Consider the following 20,246-nt stretch of genomic DNA (forward strand, 5'->3'; position numbering starts at 1 on the left):
AGTAGTAACAGTAGCAATAGCAGCATAGTAACAGTAGCAGTAGCAGCAGTAGTAGTAGTAGTAGTAGCAGTAGCAGTAACAGTAGCAGTAGCAGCAGCAGCAGTAGTAGTAGTAGTAGCAGTAACAGTAGCAGTAGTAGCAGTAGCAGCAGTAGTAGTAACAGTAGTAGTAACAGTAGCAGTAGCAGCAGTAGTAACAGTAACAGTAGAAGCAGCAGTAGTAACAGTAGCAATAGCAGCAGCAGTAGTAACAGTAGCAGTAGCAGCAGTAGCAGCATTAGTAACAGTAACAGTAGCAGCAGCAGTAGTAACAGTAACAGTAGCAGCAGCAGTAGTAACAGTAGCAGTAGCAGCAGTAGTAACAGTAACAGCAGTAGTAACAGTAGCAGTAACAGTAGTAGTAACAGTAGTAGAAGCAGCAGTAGTAACAGTAACAGTAGAAGCAGCAGTAGTAACAGTAGCAATAGCAGCAGTAGTAACAGTAGCAGTAGCAGCAGTAGTAGTAGTAGTAGTAGCAGTAGCAGTAACAGTAGCAGTAGCAGCAGCAGCAGTAGTAGTAGTAGTAGCAGTAACAGTAGCAGTAGCAGTAGCAGCAGTAGTAGTAGTAGTAGCAGTAACAGTAGCAGTAGCAGCAGTAGTAGCAGTAACAGTAGAAGCAGCAGTAGTAACAGTAGCAGTAGCAGCAGTAGTAACAGTAGCAGTAGCAGCAGTAGTAGTAGTAGTAGCAGTAACAGTAGCAGTAGTAACAGTAACAGTAGAAGCAGCAGTAGTAACAGTAGCAGTAGTAGCAGTAGCAGTAGTAACAGTAGCAGTAGTAACAGTAGCAGCAGCAGTAGTAGTAGTGATATTAATATTGTGTCAATAATACCAATATGTAATCTCTTTGCATTATTACAGTATGTTAACTGATTGGCACAAACACCTGAATCTATAAAAACAGTTACTTACATGTACTTCAATTCTGTTAATGGTTCAGCTGTGAATAATCGAATCAGGAACTGTCTTCCTGGCACTAGTTTGTAGGCTTTCGGTCGAAGCATATATCGTACATTGGGCTGAAGTTTGTACAGCTGTGACACCTGAATTCCAGATCCATAGTTCTTTTGGCTATCTTTCATCAACTCCACTTCAGAACCGTTGCACTGTTTGACAAATGATGGAATTTGTGGAATTTAGTTTTTCGACGTTTGTTCCTGATTTGTTTTGTTTTTTGTTTGTTTTTGTTTTGTTTTTTAAATTGGACTGGAGATGGGTGTTGTAGATTGATCACAATCATTCTGATTACTATAAATAAATACAGTTTTAATTGTTTACTGTTCACGCTACAAAGAAGGATCCAAGAGGGTACCAGGGGGACGGCTCTCTTAAAATATTTAAGGCATTTTTTGTAAAACAAAAATTAAAATTCATTTTTGCCAGTTGGTACATGTGTCTTCTTTTTTTTCTCGCCCTCTCCCCTAACATTATTTCGAAGATCCGCCCATGCATATTTTTTAAACATGAGAGCATATTCATTCATTAATCATGAGGCTATTGGATGTCAAACATTTTGTAATTGTGACATGTTGTCTGCAGAGGAAACCCGCTACAGTTTTCTATTAACAGCAAGGGTTTTTTTTATATGCTCTCTTTTTTTTTTTTCCTTCTTTTTTTCTTGTGACATTTTTCTCTCTACCATTTTCAAACATATCACAAATTACATAATTTCATTATTCTACATAGACAATACATACATGTATATAACAATACAAATTACATAGGCAAATAATAATAATAATAATAATGATGATGATGATGATGATGATCATGATCATGATGATGATAATAATAATAATAATAATAATGTAATTAAAGTAATAGTAATAGTAAATAAAAGAAGTAAAAAATAAATGTAATTTTTTTTTTTTTTTTAAATCAAACATCATTTAAGTAATAATGATAATGATAATAATAATAATAATAATAATAATAATAATAATAATAATACATTCTTAACACATTTTTTTTTTACTAAAATGTTTTTAAAAATATGTCATTAATAATAAAACAGAATAATAAATAAAAATTACAAAAATTATATGCTCTTAAATGTAACACATAAAATCTGGTTGAAAATGAGAATGGCAGATAACATATTCTAACCGTGAACATTTCGCATTTAATGCCAAGCCGGTCGCCTCTTCGTGTTCTTTCTTGCATAAGCTGTACGTACATTGGAACGAAGTTTTTATAACACATACCTGAAAATAACATGGCAATGTTAATAACCAGTCATGTAAGGAAAGCAAGATTTGTTTAAAGATACTTCACATTTCAGCTATCCGTAACCCTAAATGTAACCCATCTTCTTTCTGGAACCAGCCAGATACATCGGTATCAGCTTACAGTTTCAGAGAGTCATTATACAATACCCAGCCCTAACAAAAGCCAGATACATCAGTATCAGCTTACACTTTTAGATAGTCATTATATGATATCCACCAGGTCTCAGCGGCGGATCTAAGGGGTCCCAAGGCTCCCCTATAAATTTTGTTCTTTTTTCATGTTTTTTTTTACGTTGGAGAATCAGAGGAATCACTTCCAGAACCCTGTCATTGGGGCTCCCCCTAAATGGAATTTTCTGGATCCGCCACTGGGTCTGTACCTAACGAGTAGGCAAGTGGTAATGGTCTACCCCCACCTCCACCTTGATGAATACGATACTATGACCTCGCTAAATAGAGAGAGAGAGAGAGAGAGAGAGAGAGAGAGAGAGAGAGAGAGAGAGAGAGAGAGAGAGAGAGAGAGAGAGAGAGAGAGAGAGAGAGAGAGAGAGAGAGAGAGAGAGAGAGAGAGAGAGAGAGAGAGAGAGAGAGAGAGAGAGAGAGAGACAGACAGACAGACAGACAGACAGACAGACACAGAGAGAGACCAAGACCTAAAAACACACACACAGAAACCACAAAAGATATACTAGTCAGACGCGGGTCCACTAATAAAACCCACCCCCACCCTTAACTTTTTTTTGCTGTCTAAAAAATATAATAAAAGCCTGTCCAAAAAACTCCACTTCACAAACGTTTGGATCCATGCCTGCTAGTTAGTTTTTACAGTTTAACTGACCAGTTTCTGATACGGTGAAGTAAATGTCACACGTGTTTGATGAATCTTTCCATTGGCCATAGATAGTTGTAAGGTGATCTGCACTCACACGAACATGTAAAAAAACAAAGAAGAAGAAAACAAACACGTACATTAATCATTAATGAAATCTGACAAATCATTAAAAAAATATTTTTTCATGAAAAAAATATCATATAGAATATTGCAACTGAAAAAGGAGGGTTGAGTAGGTAGACAGGAGAAATAATAGTACTAAACAATATTTATTAGATACCTATTCAATCTTACTATAGTGATAAAGACATTTTCAAAACGTGTGATATCTTGTATCTCATATATTATGTGCAAATTACAAATTACGTGACATCTTATTTAAAACATTTATATTGCCGCAGTGTATGATTCTTAAAGGGACAGTCCAGAGTTTACAACCATTGTAAAATGTTTCCGACCAATAGAGCCTTTTCAATGATGTAACATACAAATTAAATACATTTTCTCATTTAAAATATCAGTGTCTGTATTTACAAGGTGTTTGTTGTTGTCCTAATGCTTGTTGTAGCCCCAACCGGATTTTACCTCCCAATAATTTCGTACGTATGAAAATATAATATATTACAAATTAAAGTAAAAACTGAGTGCTACAAACATTAGTATACGACCGAAAACACATTCGATATACAGGCACTGGTATTCTAAACAAGAAAATGTATTTAGTATGAAATAGTAGTCGCCAACAAGGCTCTGTTATCGCAAAAATCTTACAATGGCTGAAAACAGGACAGTCCCTTTAACGTTAAGTAGATCAATGAAAGGAGTAAAATTGTAGATTTAAAAAAAATGTAGTTATGTCATACCTTTTGGCGTTAAATTAAAAACCGTTTTGTAAAAATAATAGAAGACATGTAATAAATATAGAACTTCACATAAGTTGTTTTTGCTTCCTACTATATATTGCACTCATTTATGTTGCGCAAGAACATACCACCCAACCGCTACGCTGTCTCGAGGTATATATTCTTGAGCAAAATAAACTCGTACAATAAACAAGAAGCGAAAAGCAGCGTATGTAAAAGTTCTGTATATTTATTACATACCCATTTAATCATACTATAGTAATAAAGACAATTCTGACCGTGCAATAAAAAATATATTTTACTGAACATATTGTACGATACAAAATCTCACATGCATCGTATGTTTACCCGAATGACGGCATGTCCCTATCAAGGAATGACGTCATGTTCATAGCCGGCAGGCACAGCGATCTTTTCATCCCGTAAACGTCAACCAACTTTCCAGATTAAGTAAGTTGTGTTATTTAAATGAATTAAACTAAAAGTAAGTTGTGTTATTTAAATTAATTAAACTAAAAGTAAGTTGTGTTATTTAAATTAATTAAACTAAATTAATCATAATAAAGAAAGGTGGTATGTAATAAATACAGAACCACATACAATTTGTTTTGCCATGTTATGTACTGCACTCGTTTATAATGCGCAAGATTTATACTCGACCGCAAGTCTTTTTATCCAATCTGATTAAAATTAGCTCTACTGGTCTACCAGTAGATCTAACAGCATTGTGTGGACTCTCATGTCCAGGTGACATTTCATCTATAAATAACATTCCTGCCATGGAATCGGCCACTGGCGATGTCAGAGACCCGAGTCCAAGGTGGGCGTGCCTGAACCGAAAGGATGTGGGCACGTTAATATAGTTCCCATTACCATTCTATAAATCACAATTTAAATATCGACCAATTACACTTCGCCTTTTATAGAGTTATTCGGGAGCATACAAATTCTATAAATATCGGGCGAGACTATTTATGCAATAGGCAAACTTATTGGTCTATTTCAACATTAACAAACAGGGGGAAAAGTGCAGTAATAAACTCTGGATTGTATACTAGTATAAACAGATTTTATGGCTATACCATTACGGGTTTTTTTCCCCGTTTTGAAACGAATTTTGTAAAAAAAAATATATTGAAATTAGTTTCCGGCATGCTTCGTAATTCACCTGAAACATTTCGTATATCCTCGGCATAATCCCGAATGTTTTCAAATTCTTTTCAAATCACTGGCATGATTTTGCAAGTAAGGTTTTGATTGGTCGAATGAAAGGTCAACTGGACATGAGCACCAACGGGCTGCTGTTAGATCCACATGTAATAGTGGAGATAATTTTAATCAAGCACTGTGTAAAAGAGCTGGGTGTCAGTCAAGCTCTCGGACAGGAAAGTAGGCCTACTCGGCTAACAGCGACCTTACCAGAACGTTCATCAAATGAAAGCAGGAAGAAAATGTTTTATTTTAACGACGCACACAACACATTTTATTTACGGTTATATGGCGTCAGACATATGGTTAAGGACCACACAGATATTGAGAGAGGAAACCCACTGTCGTCACTCCATTGGCTACTCTTTTTCGATTAACAGCAAGGGATGTTTTATATGCACCATCCCACAGACAGAATAGCACATGCCGTGGCCTTTGATACACTAGTATATTGATACGAGAAATAGCCCAATAGGCCCACCGACGGGGACCGATATTAGACCGACCGCGTACCAGGTGAGCGTTTTACCACTGGGCTACGTCCCGCCCCTACTCGGCTAACAATGTCCTTACCAGAACGTTAATCAAACGAATTCATTAATATAAATTGAAATCGATTACGGGAAATAAATAGGATATTAAACCATTTCGTATCATGTCACTCGTGAAATATTATTTTATTGTCGCTCGCCAAAGCTCGTAAATAACATGATATAAACATGATACAAAATAGAAATTAGTTTAAAATCCTATAAATATCTAAAAAAAAACACACACAAAAAACAAACCCAAAACAACAAACAAATACTATTAACACAAGAATTGACATTCGGGCTTTGACAATCGACTTTGATAATCCTTTTTTCTCCCACGTAAAGCTGTAGCCTAACTATCCTAACCAGACGCGAGCGATTATTTTAGAAATCATTGATTTCAATTGCTTCATCCTAACTGCACGCGTGCGACGCGACAAATTTAGGATTAGGATAGGTTAGGATACGGCATCGGCCTTATGTGTATCCGCACACGAAGAGGATTAAGTAAGCAAGTAAAGTAGGATATGGCGATTGAAATTAATATATTTCTAAAATAATCGCTCGCATCACTCGCGTCGCGTTAAGATACAGCTTCAGGCTACAATCATACATAATATGGGACCATAATATGGTAACTTTTAACTGTTACAGTAACTGTGCCAAATACCATAGGATATAAACCATATAAAACTACCAACTTACCAAATGGTTTGCAAAGAAAATGCGAGTCAACATGTATAAGGGGATTACAAATCGTCGGAGGCGCAAAGTACTTATTAAAGTCAGATACACATATCCAGAACTCTTTCAGTTCATTCATTCTGGTTTTCGCATAGTTGTCAAAATTATCTTCTTGCACATCGTTCCATTCTTCAGACCTGAGAAATACAGAATAACTGGTTATTGTCTATTGGATTTATCCTGCGAAGGTTTGAACAGCGAATGCCATGACGCTCCGCCGAACGGTATTTGCCATTCGACCTGAGCAGGATAAAGCCGATATTTTAAGACAGTGACCGGTTATTTTATTTATCCTACAATCTTATAAAACTGGCTTTTTTTTCTCTTTTTTTTTTTCTTCTTCTTTTAATTTTTTTTTAAATCAACACAACTTCACCTCTTTCTAGGGTAATAGGTTTGCACTCTTTAAATACCTTTTCGCCTACAATATCTATACATCAAAACAATAATTCCTATATAACAACAATTTATTTCTTATCTTTAAAACAGAAACTGTCTTCGAAACGTTTTAAAAAAAAAAAATCAAAACCATAAGTTGGAAAGAAAATAATTATTAACATTTAACAATACGTCATTCCTTTGTTGATCATAACTAGTAAATAAATCGAGGACACTCCCCGAGTGTTTTGTGATATCATAATTTATCAGCACGAGTTGATAAAAGTATGAAATCTGAGGCTTGCTGAGGATTTTTATACTTTTATTAACGCATTATGATATCACAAGACACGGGGGGGGGGGGGGGGGGGGGGGGGGGGGGGGGGGGGGGGGGTATTCTTTTTATCATCCATTATCATTCTTTTCATGAATGTCAGCGGTAGACTCGTTAACTAGCAGAACGGCAGTGGCGTGACGTCACTAATGGTAGGTTTAGCGCTGAAACACATTGTCTCGTGATTAAAATTTGACCAGTCCAGATTATAAGAAGCGATATCGCAGGAGATATCACAAATTATAGTGCCAGCGATATCTCCTACAAACGCCTTTAATGGATGATAAAAGTAGTTCCGTCCCAAAAAGCAATATTTTTGGTCAGTGACCAAAAAATTGAAATTTATGTAGTCATTATATCTTGCCACTGTTTATAGTGATTCCAGGATAAATGGATATAATTGGCATCTCTTTGACTAATAGGTTTTGCAAGAACTCTTTAATGTATATCGAACGTCTTATTTCTTTTTGAGAAGTTTCATATAAGTAACTTTAATTTCAACTTATTTTTTTATATCAAATTAAGGTTCAAGCACGCTGGCATGGGCACACACCTCAGCTATCTGGACTGTCTATCCAGGACAGTGGGTTAGTTGTTAGTCAGTGAGATAGAAGAGGGTCTAGTAGCCTTACCCACTGAGCCCTTAACAACTCGCTCTGGGTTGGAGCCGGTACCGGGCTGCGAACCTTCTACCTACCAGCCTGTAGTCCGATGGCTTAACCACTGCGCCACCGAGGCAGATCGTGTCGTTACTAATTATAATTCTAATTCTAAAATGATTAACGTGCACATTCACAGCAAGCTGTTGTAGCGCACGCCTGTCCTGGGCACAAGTACCGGCCTCAGCCGGTTCCTCCGTCCAGGACAGGAAAGGGTTGGGGAGGGTGAAGAAGGGGCCGTCTGCAATGGCAGGTACAAGGGAGCACCAGCGGTCCAACTGTAGTTGGTAACAGGTGGGAGGTTGTATGGTGCTATGTAATTTGGAATGTCCTGTAGGATTAAGCCAAAGGGAAATGGTGCGCATTTTAATGAAGGAAGTTTGGCGCAATTTTGATGGTCGTTCTAAAAATAAAGGGTAGGGAGCTACGTATAGGTTTGTATTTTAGTAGGCTGAGAGTAGCTCGTGGTTAAAACCTGCGGATGGTGAGGTGTCTCCCTAGGTTGCCCATTGAGCCCTTAAAAAGGGCCTGATCGCTTCTGATCGTGTCGTTACTTGCTGTAGCAGCTTAATATAGTACGGTTTAGGAAATAGTTCCTTATAAAAAAAACAATATAATGAAAAATAATTAACCCCACCCACCCCCCAAATGGATTTTCTGAATCCGCCACTACATTGTATACGGTACGTATTACAGTGGTAAAGCGCTCGCTTGATGCGCAGTCGGTTTGGGATCAATCCCTGTTGGTGGGACCATTGGGCTATTCCTCATTCCAGCCAGTACACCATGACTGGTATATCAAATACCGTGGTATATGCCATCCTGTATGTGGGATGGTGCATATATAAAAGAGAAATAGCCCAATGGCCCACCAACGGGGATCGATCCCAAACCGACCACGCATCAAGCGAGCGTTTACCACTGGGCTACGTCCTGTCCCTTCTCAAATAAGAAGTAGAAAAGGCAGTATGGGTATTACCCTCTGCTCCATGGACCTGTCCATTCGCCGACTCCAAACACATTTTTCATTTTAAGTAAATACATCTTGTCATCATCTTTGTTGACCTGTCAATAAATCAAAATGTATGTTTTTCAGTTGAATATCAGCAGTTTCAAGAATTTAACTCGTACTAGACAAAAGATCACTGTTCGAAATTCCAGCTCACTACCCTTGAAAAACGGTGAAATGTCTCAAATTTCATTAACTTAAAAGCCCGAGTCCACACATTCCACACGTACACGTATGTAGTGTCCACAAATATTGCAAAATCGACAAATTTAATTTTGACGACAAATGTCGCAATTTCACTGCCACATGTCTTAATCATCGACATATGTCACATGATCGACGGCAAATGTCATAGGTTTCAATCATATATGTCGCAACGCTAATTGAACGAAATATCACAACGATAAACGTCGAAAATACATCAATCACAAATGTCATAATTAACATTGTCGTTTTTTTTAATTTTCCCTCTTTTTTTTGTTGACATTCTGGATGGATACTCATAGATCAAATATAGTCTCCTTTGTCTGTGAGCACTACACCGCATGTACTCACTCACTCACTCACTCTCTCACTCTCTCTTTCACACATGCATACACACACATATACATGTACACACACACACACACACACACACACACACACACACACATACATGTACACACACACATGCTCTCCCCCCCCCCCTCCCCCTCGTTCACACATTCATACATACACACATATACATGTACACACACAAATGCTCTCTCCCCTCCCTCTTTCTCTCACTCACACATACACACACACACACACACACACACACATACACACACACACACACACATACAAACTACCAATTGTGTTAACTGATCTTTATCAGAACGTTTTGAAAGGGATTCCTTTTTTTTAATGAACTAGTACATTTCATGGCTATTTTTTAATCTTTCTTAATTTGTTTCATTTTCTTTTCTTTTTTTCTTTTTTGTTAATTTTTTTTTTTTCCATCGTGCACTTACCACTCTCAAACCATTTATTAAATATGTATGTTGTTCAACCAATCCATGAGCATTGCTCTGGCTCTGAAATTATGAAATGTATGTGCTTGATTATGTATTATTACAGCATGGGAAACAAGACAGTCTTATTTAATTGGAAAAATAAAAGTTAAAAGCAAAACGAGACGTATGTAAAACTAATTTGCTGGGATAATAAGAAGGTAAAGTTTGTTTTGTTTAAAGACACCACTAGTACTCACTGATTTATTAATAATCGGCTATTGGATGTCAAACATTGGTACTTCTGACATATAGTCTTATAGAGGAAGTTCGTTACATTATTCCATTAGCATCAAGGAATATTTTATGCACTATCCAACAGACAAGATATCACGTACCACGGCCTTTGATATACCAGCCGCGATGCACTGGCTGGTACGAGAAATAGCCCAATAGGCCTACCAATGGGGATGGATCCTAGACGGAAGTTAGCGCTTTACCAATGGGCTATGTTTCTTTGTTTGAAACGTATTTTATTGCATATATATATATATATATATATATATATATATATATAAAAGGATTGGGCACAAGTTATTCAACTTACGAGGCCCTCTCCTAATTACAAATATTATAACATTATAGGCGACTACTATTACTACAAATATCTGAAACAAAGTAAATACATAAAACATCAAACAAGACAAATTAACAGTGCAGATAAAGTGAAACCGGAAGACTACAATAACTATTCAGAACAAAGTTATTACATAGAATATCAAGCAAAATAGATTTGTAGTGTGAATAAAGTGCTAATAATAATAATAATAATAATAATAATAATATTAATAAGAATAATATTAATAATAAATAAATAAATAAAATAAAAATGGGAAAACTAAAGGGCAGGAAAGGGTTGAGGTGGGTGGGAGAAGGGACCGCCTACACTGGTTTCTCAATACACACTACACGGCGCGACTCATCTCGACAGCTATGTTGCGTCGCTCCGTGTAATGAGATCTATAGTCTGTACCATAGGGAACGTTTTTTCATACAAAATACTACAAGTTATTTATTTCTGAGCAAATTGATTTTTAATCTGGACCATAAAAATAGTGACCGGCCTCGGTGGCGTAGTGGTTAGGCCATCGCTCTACAGGTTGGTAGGTACTGGGTTCGGATCCCAGTCGAGGCATGGGATTTTTAATCCACATACCGACTCCAAACCCTGAGTGAGTGCTTCGCAAGGCTTAATGGGTAGGTGTAAACCACTTGCCCCGACCAGTGATCCATAACTGGTTCAACAAAGGCCATGGTTTGTGCTATCCTGCCTGTGGGAAGCGCAAATAAAAGATCCCATGCTGCCTGTCGTAAAAGAGTAACCTATGTGGCGACAGCGGGTTTCCTCTTAAAAACAGTGTCAGAATGACCATATGTATGACGTCCAATAGCCGATGATAAGATACAAAATCAATGTGCTCTAGTGGCGTCGTTAAATAAAACAAACTTTACTAAAAAAAATTATAAAAATAGTATGTTTTTGTTACTTATAAAAACACGCTTATGATTCTTCTTAGTCAAATAAAACACAAATTATTAACAACATACAAAAAACTACATTTTTTATAGGAGGATGGGTTGGACTATAGGCTATATATATATATATATATATATATATATATATATATATATATATATATATATATACTGAACAAAATAAGAAACTTCCGCTAACTTTGCTTGAACATAACTTGATGAAAACAAACCGGGGGAATAATTGTTATATATGCGTTTAAAGAGTGTTCCATGATGCATCGTTTGGTGCAAAAATCATGGCCATAGGTTAACAGAAACTGGGAGAAATTTTGACCAAGTGTGGTAGGGGTTAAAAAAAATTTTTAAAACTTAATAACGGGTATGACCACCTCTTGAACTGACCACTGCAGTGCATCGCAGGCGCATAGAATTGACTAAAGTGTTGACTTCTGCCTGTGGAATACTGTTCCATTCCTGAATGAGCGCTTGACGAAGTTCGTTGACGTTAGAGGGTGGGTTGGGACGACGCCTCAATCGTCTGTCCAGACTATCCCAGACATGCTCGATGGGGTTGAGATCAGGACTTTTAGCGGGCTAGTCATCATTGAAATCAATGTTATTTGTCCTAAGAAAATTTACAGTGTCTCTAGCTGTATGAGAGGTGGCATTATCATGCTAAAAATCGAGATGTTGGCGTTGTTATGGAACAGAGGAATGACGTGATGAGCGAGAATGTCATCGCGGTAACGTTGAGCATTTAAATTGCCATCAATGACGACTAGTGGTGAACGAAAACCATGGGCAATGGCTGCACAGACCATGACACAACCCCCACCCCCGAAACGATCTCGTTCAAGAACACAACAGTCAGCATAGCGTTCATTTCTCCTACGGTAGACGCCCACCCTGCCATTACCACGTTGTAAAGAAAATCTGGATTCATCCGAAAAAAGAACGGTATTCCAGTGTCGCCGTATCCAACGAGTGTGTACACGTGCCCTATTAAGACGATTTAGACGATGACGTTGCGTTAAAACGCATCCGACGTAAGGACGTCGTGCATGTAAACCGTTCTCCCACAGACGATTACGAACAGTTCCCACTGATTCGGTTATTATGAAGCCCAGGTGTGTTAGCAGCAGTAGCAGTGGCAGTTTGGAATCGATTGCGCAAATGCGTGTTCATGATATAGCGGTCTTGACCACGCGTTGTAACACGCGGACGTCCACGACGTGGCAAGTCGTTGGTGCTTCCTGTCGTTCGAAATCTTACGCGAAGATTTCGTATCGCTCAACTAGAACTCCCAACATGCCTTGCAACGTCTTCTGTAGACATGCCAGCATCAAGCATGCCAATCGTCCGTTCGCGTAAATTATTGGGTATTCTTGGCATACTAAAAATGCTACAATGTAGCGTTTTCGTTCACTTGACAACAATGTCAGTAAGACAAGTAAAACAAATTGACCGAATACTACACGGGACATGTCGAACCATGCATGCACGTGCAAATTGAATTTCACGTTGTCGATGATTAACAGTGCAAAAATAATCGATAAAATTCATGAATCCTGATAATACAGCTCAAGGCTAATACTACCTATATAATTTCATTACACAATGAATTCTTTAACACAACAAATACTATATGTACAAATCGGAAGTTTCTTTTTTTGTTCAGTATATATACAACACGAATTGACTGGATGGTCCCGTGGCATCGTCAACGACAAATGCCCATAGGCGTACGGGTTCCAATTTTTGTAGAGGGGAAGACTGATGTATGCCCGAATCTGGATTACGTTTATTCATATTAGCATTACTGCCAAACAGCTGTATAGGGTTCCAAACGAATCGCCATGCATTTTAACAATTAATATTTTGGGTAGAATAATGAAAATACATGGTGAAAAGTTTTCAGGCCAGCTCATTTTGCTTTATTGTTTTTTGCCCGAATTTGAAGATTTTCTCCAAGACTGGGGTGGGGTGGGGGTGGGACGGGGAACTGCACCCTGCCCCCTGCCCCCTTCTCGTACGCTTATGCAAATGCCGTCGGGCTGATTAAAATGAATGCCCCAGTCACACTTACGCTGCGATTGGGCCACCACCCATGACCATCCACGACCACTGGTGATTTGTCGCACGATTTTTTTACGATTGTCCGCGATCCGCAGTCGCAGACGATCGTAAATTTTCGTAAGTTGTCGTATCTTTCAGTGTGACTGGGGCATTTTAATACACTCTACACGACGCGACTCAACTCGGCTAACTTGCGATGAGGACAGAGGTTTCGCCATGTACTCTCGAGTTACCCCCCCCCACACACACACACACACACACACACCTGGGGGGACTCTTACTGAGTTACGGGAAGCTACTTGAATATCGCGTCACTTACACCGGGTCACGGGCTTCCGTGACTTTGGTGTACGGCGACACGATCGTACAGAAGAAGAGGAGGAGCTGGAGGAAGAGGAAAAGCGCGCCAGGAACGGCACGGGGGGGGGGGGGGGGGGGGGGACCAAAACTGGCAGCTCAACCGCCAGCGGCGGTCCCTTCTGTGACGCCGCCCCCAGCCCAGCCTGAGTCGAGGAAACCTGCTACGCCGGAACCGTCGACCACCGAGAGGGACAGACTCAACACCGCGGTGTGTGAGACGCCCCGTAAAGGCCCTCCATCGCCGACCACTACGTGGCCCAGACAGAACTGGCCGGTATCCCCGGTACTGCCAGTCGTCAAGCCACCGGCCCGATCAGCCGCCGTTGGAAAGAGGAAGGCCGTCGCTCAGCCGAGCGACCAACCTAACAAGGCCCGGCCTCCACCTTCACAAGCACCGCCCTCCGACTCGGAAGCCGTCTGGAAAGTTCAGATCGGGAAAATCAGGTCCGGCTTCCTGAAGTTCGTGCAGGGGGACACCTCGGATCCGGCATCACTGATGGGCAGACTAGTGAAACCAGAACTGAAACAACAGCCTGATGGAAGCGCTTACGAGCTACACACCATCAAATCTACAGCCGGCAAGACGGGGTTGGTACTAACTCAGCGCCGAGAAGGAGTCTACCGACAAGCGGTCCTGGTTAGAGAGATGGATAGCTACACCATCCACAGGATCGTCAAGGCCCTTTTCGGCAACGACTACCGGAGTGTTATAACCATTCTCGCCGACCAGAGATGGAAGCACTTCATCCCCGCCTTTGCCGGTTCTCCGCTCACGTGGACATATATGTCGGACTTTAAACATTTAGACCTTCGTTCAAAATTTTATGTCGCAATTACTTTTTTTTTAATATTATTAAATAGTCCGATTCTCTCTTCTTTCTCTTATTTATTTTTGGACTGTCATTCTAAAATGCTCCAAATTATATAAATATTCGGCCGAGCAGTCAATTCTTTTTATTTTTGGCTTGTAATTTTTTTTTTATTCATGTCACGTAAACCATATTTGGCACCAACCATGTACAAGTAATTATAAATTGAATCACCTAAAAAAAATTTTTATAACAAATTAATTACTTAAAATATCTCCATAAAAGAACCCCAGATACGAGCTCTTAGCGGAAATTGCCGATCTTTAATGAGCAGGGCAATCACGAGGTCCGTGACGTCAGAGACGCGTCGCTTGATCTGAAGCCTTACACTTAAAAGCATTAGTCGGTACCGCTCATAAAGAATCTAAGACTTGCACAGCTTACCAAAACAATGAGTGTTCGTTCGCAAAACGTTTTGCCGTATCAATATGAGCTGTTAGTAAATGAAGAAAGACACACATTTACTTACAACAGTGATACTGAAGAAAAAACGGATAGCGAGTCGGAGGGTGGAGAAACTGATGGTGCCAGACCAGACCGGTCGACCAATTTACAGCCCGGAGCCCGAAAGTAACCCGGAGACAAAACCAAAACTCGGATGCTAATGCCGAGGTGTATACTGTTCATATTTAGCATAAAGATACACCTCGATATGATGTATTTAAATATGTAAAAAATATAAATGTAGGACAAACATTTTTTGTTGTTGAAAATATCGCATTTTTTATTTTCGGGCTGTACATAATGAAATCTGTATGCACAGTGTAAACAAACGCTCTAATTTACGACAAGGCGCTTCACTTTCATTAACCTGGCTTGTAAAAAAAAAAACATAAATGACTTGAGAGTATAATCAACTTTTAAACTAAATATATTTCTATTTGCATCAATAGAACGAAATGGGGTTATAGTATTTTTCTCTCATAAAAAAGTAGCATATTATTAGGCCTATTGGTAGGGTGCGTTAGAGTAAAAACGACCACTCACGATACCCAAGTGATAATTTTCTTTTCTTTGGTACTACGTAATTGGTCAGTTTTGTAATTTTAGATGGGAAAGTCTACTTAATCAAGGGTTTTACAGCATTATTTACAGTAATGAAGCAGGGCGGCTGATAATGTTCATTAACATTGTACTATAGTCGCGACAGGTTACGCCACAATACCCTGTGATCTTTAAAAAACTGGCACGTATTTTGTACGCATGTCTAGACCGTGGTAATCACTTACCTGGTCGATACCCTGCAATATACACCTGCCAATCAGGAATCACATGTGCAGGCCACGGAAAGAAAGGACCAATTAACTAAAACAACACTCCGATTCTCAAGTCAGCCTGTGGATGAAACATAATAGTTATTTCGACACCGACAGTAATGGTTTATTTTGTATTGAACTTCGTGTTGCTTTGGGGCTTCGGGCGATGAGGAACGTTTTTGTGACGTATTCCGCCCGAAGATTAAAAACATTATTTAAAATTATTATTGTTTTCTACACGTTTTTTTAAAAACATATTTAAATACATCGTACTGAGATGTATCCTCATGCCAAATCCCATGTTTGTATATGCCATATTTAATTACTTGTTGACGTTTCCTTCTTCGGACGGTGAATACAGATTTTGTTATGTAGGCCTACAGCCCTAACATGAAAAATCTTCTTTTTTTTCTTTTTTTAAATAAATAAAAAATTCTACATTTTTGTTTTAACATATATAAATACATCATGCTGAGGTGTATCTTTGTGCCAAATATGTACAATGTACACCTCGGCATTCGCAACCGAGTACTGTTTTTGTCTCCGGGTAACGTTCGGGCTCCGGGCTGTAAATGGGCTGACACCAAAGTACTATGCGGTGTTGGTGTCCAATCTTTTCTTTTGCGATAAAATACACGCGTCTTTCTTCGGATACAATCCTTTGGAAAACCATAAAAAGACAATCCCGATCGTTTAAACTGTTTATTTTTACACCCAAAGGCCGCGCAGTACGGCACTGTTGGACTGAAAAGATCGTAAGCCCCTTACTCCATATATAAACAGTTAACAACAATGGAAGAGTACAGCGGCTCTGACGTCACTTCCCTTTTTTTCCGAACGCTCACGAAGAAATATGCATAAATCGTACTTTGATACTGATTAGCGTAATTTCTTCATTTTAAGTTAACTACACGTATTTTATTGTTATAAAGTTATTTGTATATTATTTTTATATCATTTTTCTTTTAAAATGAGCTATAATATGGTCTCGTGTCATGTTTCCTTTAACTTTTTACTAATTGCTATTTTCAAAATTCTGCCCATTTTTAACACTATCCCCCCCCCCACACACACACACACACACACATACACACATGCACACATCCCGAGTCCGGCCACCGATCTTATCGGAGGTCAGACTCGGGATGGGCGTGTTCGAAACCTTAGTGGTATATGGGCACGTTAAACTAGTTATCATCATCATCAACTCGGCAATTATCAAGTTGTGCCGCGTTATCCAGGCTCAACGTACGTACATAGCATGTGATCACCGACATAGACTGTAAGGCATAACAGATACGGTCGATTACATATGATTCGTTCTGCTTGACATAGTCCAGCCTATCGGCTAGGCCTCCGGTGAGAGCCACGTACGCATCCGCAGCCAGACAGTGGATGATAGAATCGTAACTGCCATTCAACCTGGAATTACAAGAAGGAAGGAATGAAATGCTTTATTTAACGACGCATTCAACACATTTTATTTACGGTTATATGGCGTCGGACATAATATTATGGTTAAGAACCACACAGAAATTGAGAGAGAAATCCCGCTGTCACCACTTCATGGGCTACTCTTTTCGATTAGCAGCAAGGGTTCTTTTATATGCACCATTCCACAGACAGGATAACACATGCCACGGCCTTCGATATACCGCACATCAGGCGAGCGCTTTACCACTGGGCTACATCACGCCCTAAAGACATATAGCTAAAAGTCATAAAATCTTGCTAAGCCTAGATGGTTGTCAGGGGCCTAATTCACTTAACTCTTGCATCTTTGCGATCTCCAGCCAGTGCACCACGATTAGTATATCAAAGGCCGTGGTATGTGCTAAATTTGCGGTGTGGTTTGTTTAACGACACTACTAGTGTAACATTTAAAGGCTTATATATAAAAACAAAATTTAAGTTTTGACTTGATTTCTTATAAATTAATAAATAGAGGTTATTTCATGGTGTTTTTCGAATACGAGTGATGTGTGAAAACCATATTTTCAATTGCGAAAATATGGTTTTCACACATCACGAGTTGACATAAAAATCGTATTCGAAAAAAACACAATGAAATGGTATATTATATACATCTTTCCTAATTTTTGACAATATCTTTCGTTTATCCTATCGAAAACACGTAACGCCATGGTATATTTCTTCCAATGGAACATTTCCAGAAAATTTACTTGACCATAGACTTTTTAAAAGAAATTTTAATAAAAATGTATTTAATAAAATTTCTGTGCAAATATACCTGAAAAAGCGATCCTCCAACCCCCCCCCCACCCCCTCCCCTCCCCCCAAAAAAAAAAACCCCACAAAAAAAAAAAAAACAACGAACGAATCGAACGCCTTTATATCGTAACTTACACTCAATGACAGAACATCGTGTCATCATTATTTAGCTTCGTATGCAATTAGTTTTAGGTACTTGATCGTAATTGCACTTCATATCCCTTTTGTATAGGTACAGTTGTTTAAATTACATTTTTTATTTTTCAAGTACGATCAGATGCATTGGTAATCTGTACGGAGAGAAGGTTTATGGGAAAAGGTATTAAACGGTGGTATACGTGGTAAGTGCTTTAGAATTATGTGTAATATCGGTGTACGCCAAGGCGAAAATGTGTCGCCTATATTATTTGCTATTTATCTCAATGATTTGGAGCAATACTTTATAGAAAATGATGTTAGTAGCTTAGAAGAATGTGAGAAGAATATTCTGCACAGTCTGGGTGTGTACATAAAGTTATTTTTATTGTTTTATGCTGATGGCATTGTAATTATAGCCGAAAACGCAGATTCTCTCCAGCGAGCACTGGATGTCTTTAGTCTGTATTGTAATGAATGGAAGCTTTGTGTAAATACATCAAAGAGTAAAATAATGATATTTTGTAAACGAAAAAGTAAAAGGATACCCAGATTTGTATTGTGTGATGAATCCGTTGACATTGTTGATAGCTATACATACCTTCGTGTTAAATTTACATATAATGGTAGATTTTGTACAGCAAAGAATCAGTTAATAGAACAAGCTACTAAAGCTATGTGCTATGCATCGCGTATTTAGATCTATATATTTCATTGATATATATATATATATATATATATATATATATAGTCAAGTATTGTATTATTATGCATATAAATATATATTAGGGCGAATGTATGGGGCTAAATGTATGGGGCTAAAACAAATTTAAAAGGCACCTACCGTGTTCCAAACTATACTGACATGCATTATATAAAGTTAAAAAAAAAAAAAAAAAAAAAAAAAAAAAAAAGCTTTATGTTATATGTTTGTAGATTAACCAAACTCAGTGTCCATTTTACGGGTTAAAACGGGGGGGGGGGGGGGGCGGGGGGTCTGCGACTTTAAGTTACTGGCGTGTAACCAGCAACCTACCTTGCAAAACATTTCGCAATCAGTGCCACCCACAGCTCCTCGTGGGGTACGGCTCCCCAGACGGGTTTATTACCAAACACAGGAAGATAGTCGTCAGTGCAAATTGTCTCCCACTGACCAAAATCGAAAAGCCTGCATTTAAAAACTCCCGTTTTCGGTTCCCAAGCATCTTCCGGGAAGTGCTGCAAAGAAAAAACGTTTAATTTGACTACGCTCCAAGTTTTAATAAGCCAGGCGCATGTGCAGGTGTGTGCGTGTGCGTGTGCGTGTGCGTGCGCGCGCGCGCGCGCGCGTGTGTGTGTGTGTCTGTTGTGGTGGTGGTCTGGGGGTGTAGTTGGGGACGGAAGTCCTTCGGTTTATAGCGATTTAATTTAATTTAATTTAATTTAATTTTTTATTATTATTATTTTTTTAATGATGAAATTTACTTGTAGAATGCAGAAACAACTACATATAATTTTCGAATTCTTAAGATTGTCTCGGTTACGGTGGCGGTCTGGGAATTGCGGAATATTCGGTGCCTAAGGTTCGAGTCAAGATAGATAATTTGTGAAACCAAAAAGGAGTTTACGCCTTATGCCCATAGTTTTGTACGTACTAGTTAAACCCGACATACATACAATATATAGATATTCATACATCAATACATTAATTCATACAAACATGCATACTTACCTACCTACCTACTTACAAACATACATAGTATACATACAAATGCAACTGCCATTTAATAAAGGCTAATTCTGATGCAAAGTGTTTTGTTTTTTAATTGTTTCTTTTTTTAATAGTGTGATTATTGTTTCTATTTTTTATTAGTTTTTTTTTTTTAATTTACGAATTATGTATATAACAAATAGACCATTCCATAGTGGGGGGGGGGGGGGGGGGGGGTAATGTCATTCGAAAAAAAAAACCCACATGAAATAGCATGTTTTGGGGATGTTTTTA

General features: G+C 38.6%; 1 protein-coding gene across 1 annotated transcript in view; it reads right to left on the reverse strand.

The window, feature by feature from the left end:
• Positions 1 to 921: 921 nt before the first annotated feature.
• Positions 922 to 20,246, reverse strand: part of LOC121381145 (serine/arginine repetitive matrix protein 1-like) — a 42,614-nt gene continuing 23,289 nt past the window's right edge. The window contains exons 4-11 of the mRNA XM_041510306.1: positions 19,299 to 19,480; positions 17,152 to 17,317; positions 9,820 to 9,882; positions 8,795 to 8,880; positions 6,406 to 6,581; positions 3,102 to 3,179; positions 2,142 to 2,239; positions 922 to 1,141 (exon numbers count right to left, since the gene is read on the reverse strand). Of these exons, the coding sequence (XP_041366240.1) occupies positions 944 to 1,141; positions 2,142 to 2,239; positions 3,102 to 3,179; positions 6,406 to 6,581; positions 8,795 to 8,880; positions 9,820 to 9,882; positions 17,152 to 17,317; positions 19,299 to 19,480 (1,047 nt within the window). The 3' untranslated portion in view covers positions 922 to 943. The remainder of the gene's footprint in view (positions 1,142 to 2,141; positions 2,240 to 3,101; positions 3,180 to 6,405; positions 6,582 to 8,794; positions 8,881 to 9,819; positions 9,883 to 17,151; positions 17,318 to 19,298; positions 19,481 to 20,246) is intronic.

The sequence above is a fragment of the Gigantopelta aegis genome, chromosome 9 (genome assembly GCF_016097555.1).
Source record: "Gigantopelta aegis isolate Gae_Host chromosome 9, Gae_host_genome, whole genome shotgun sequence".
NCBI lineage: Eukaryota > Metazoa > Mollusca > Gastropoda > Neomphalida > Peltospiridae > Gigantopelta > Gigantopelta aegis.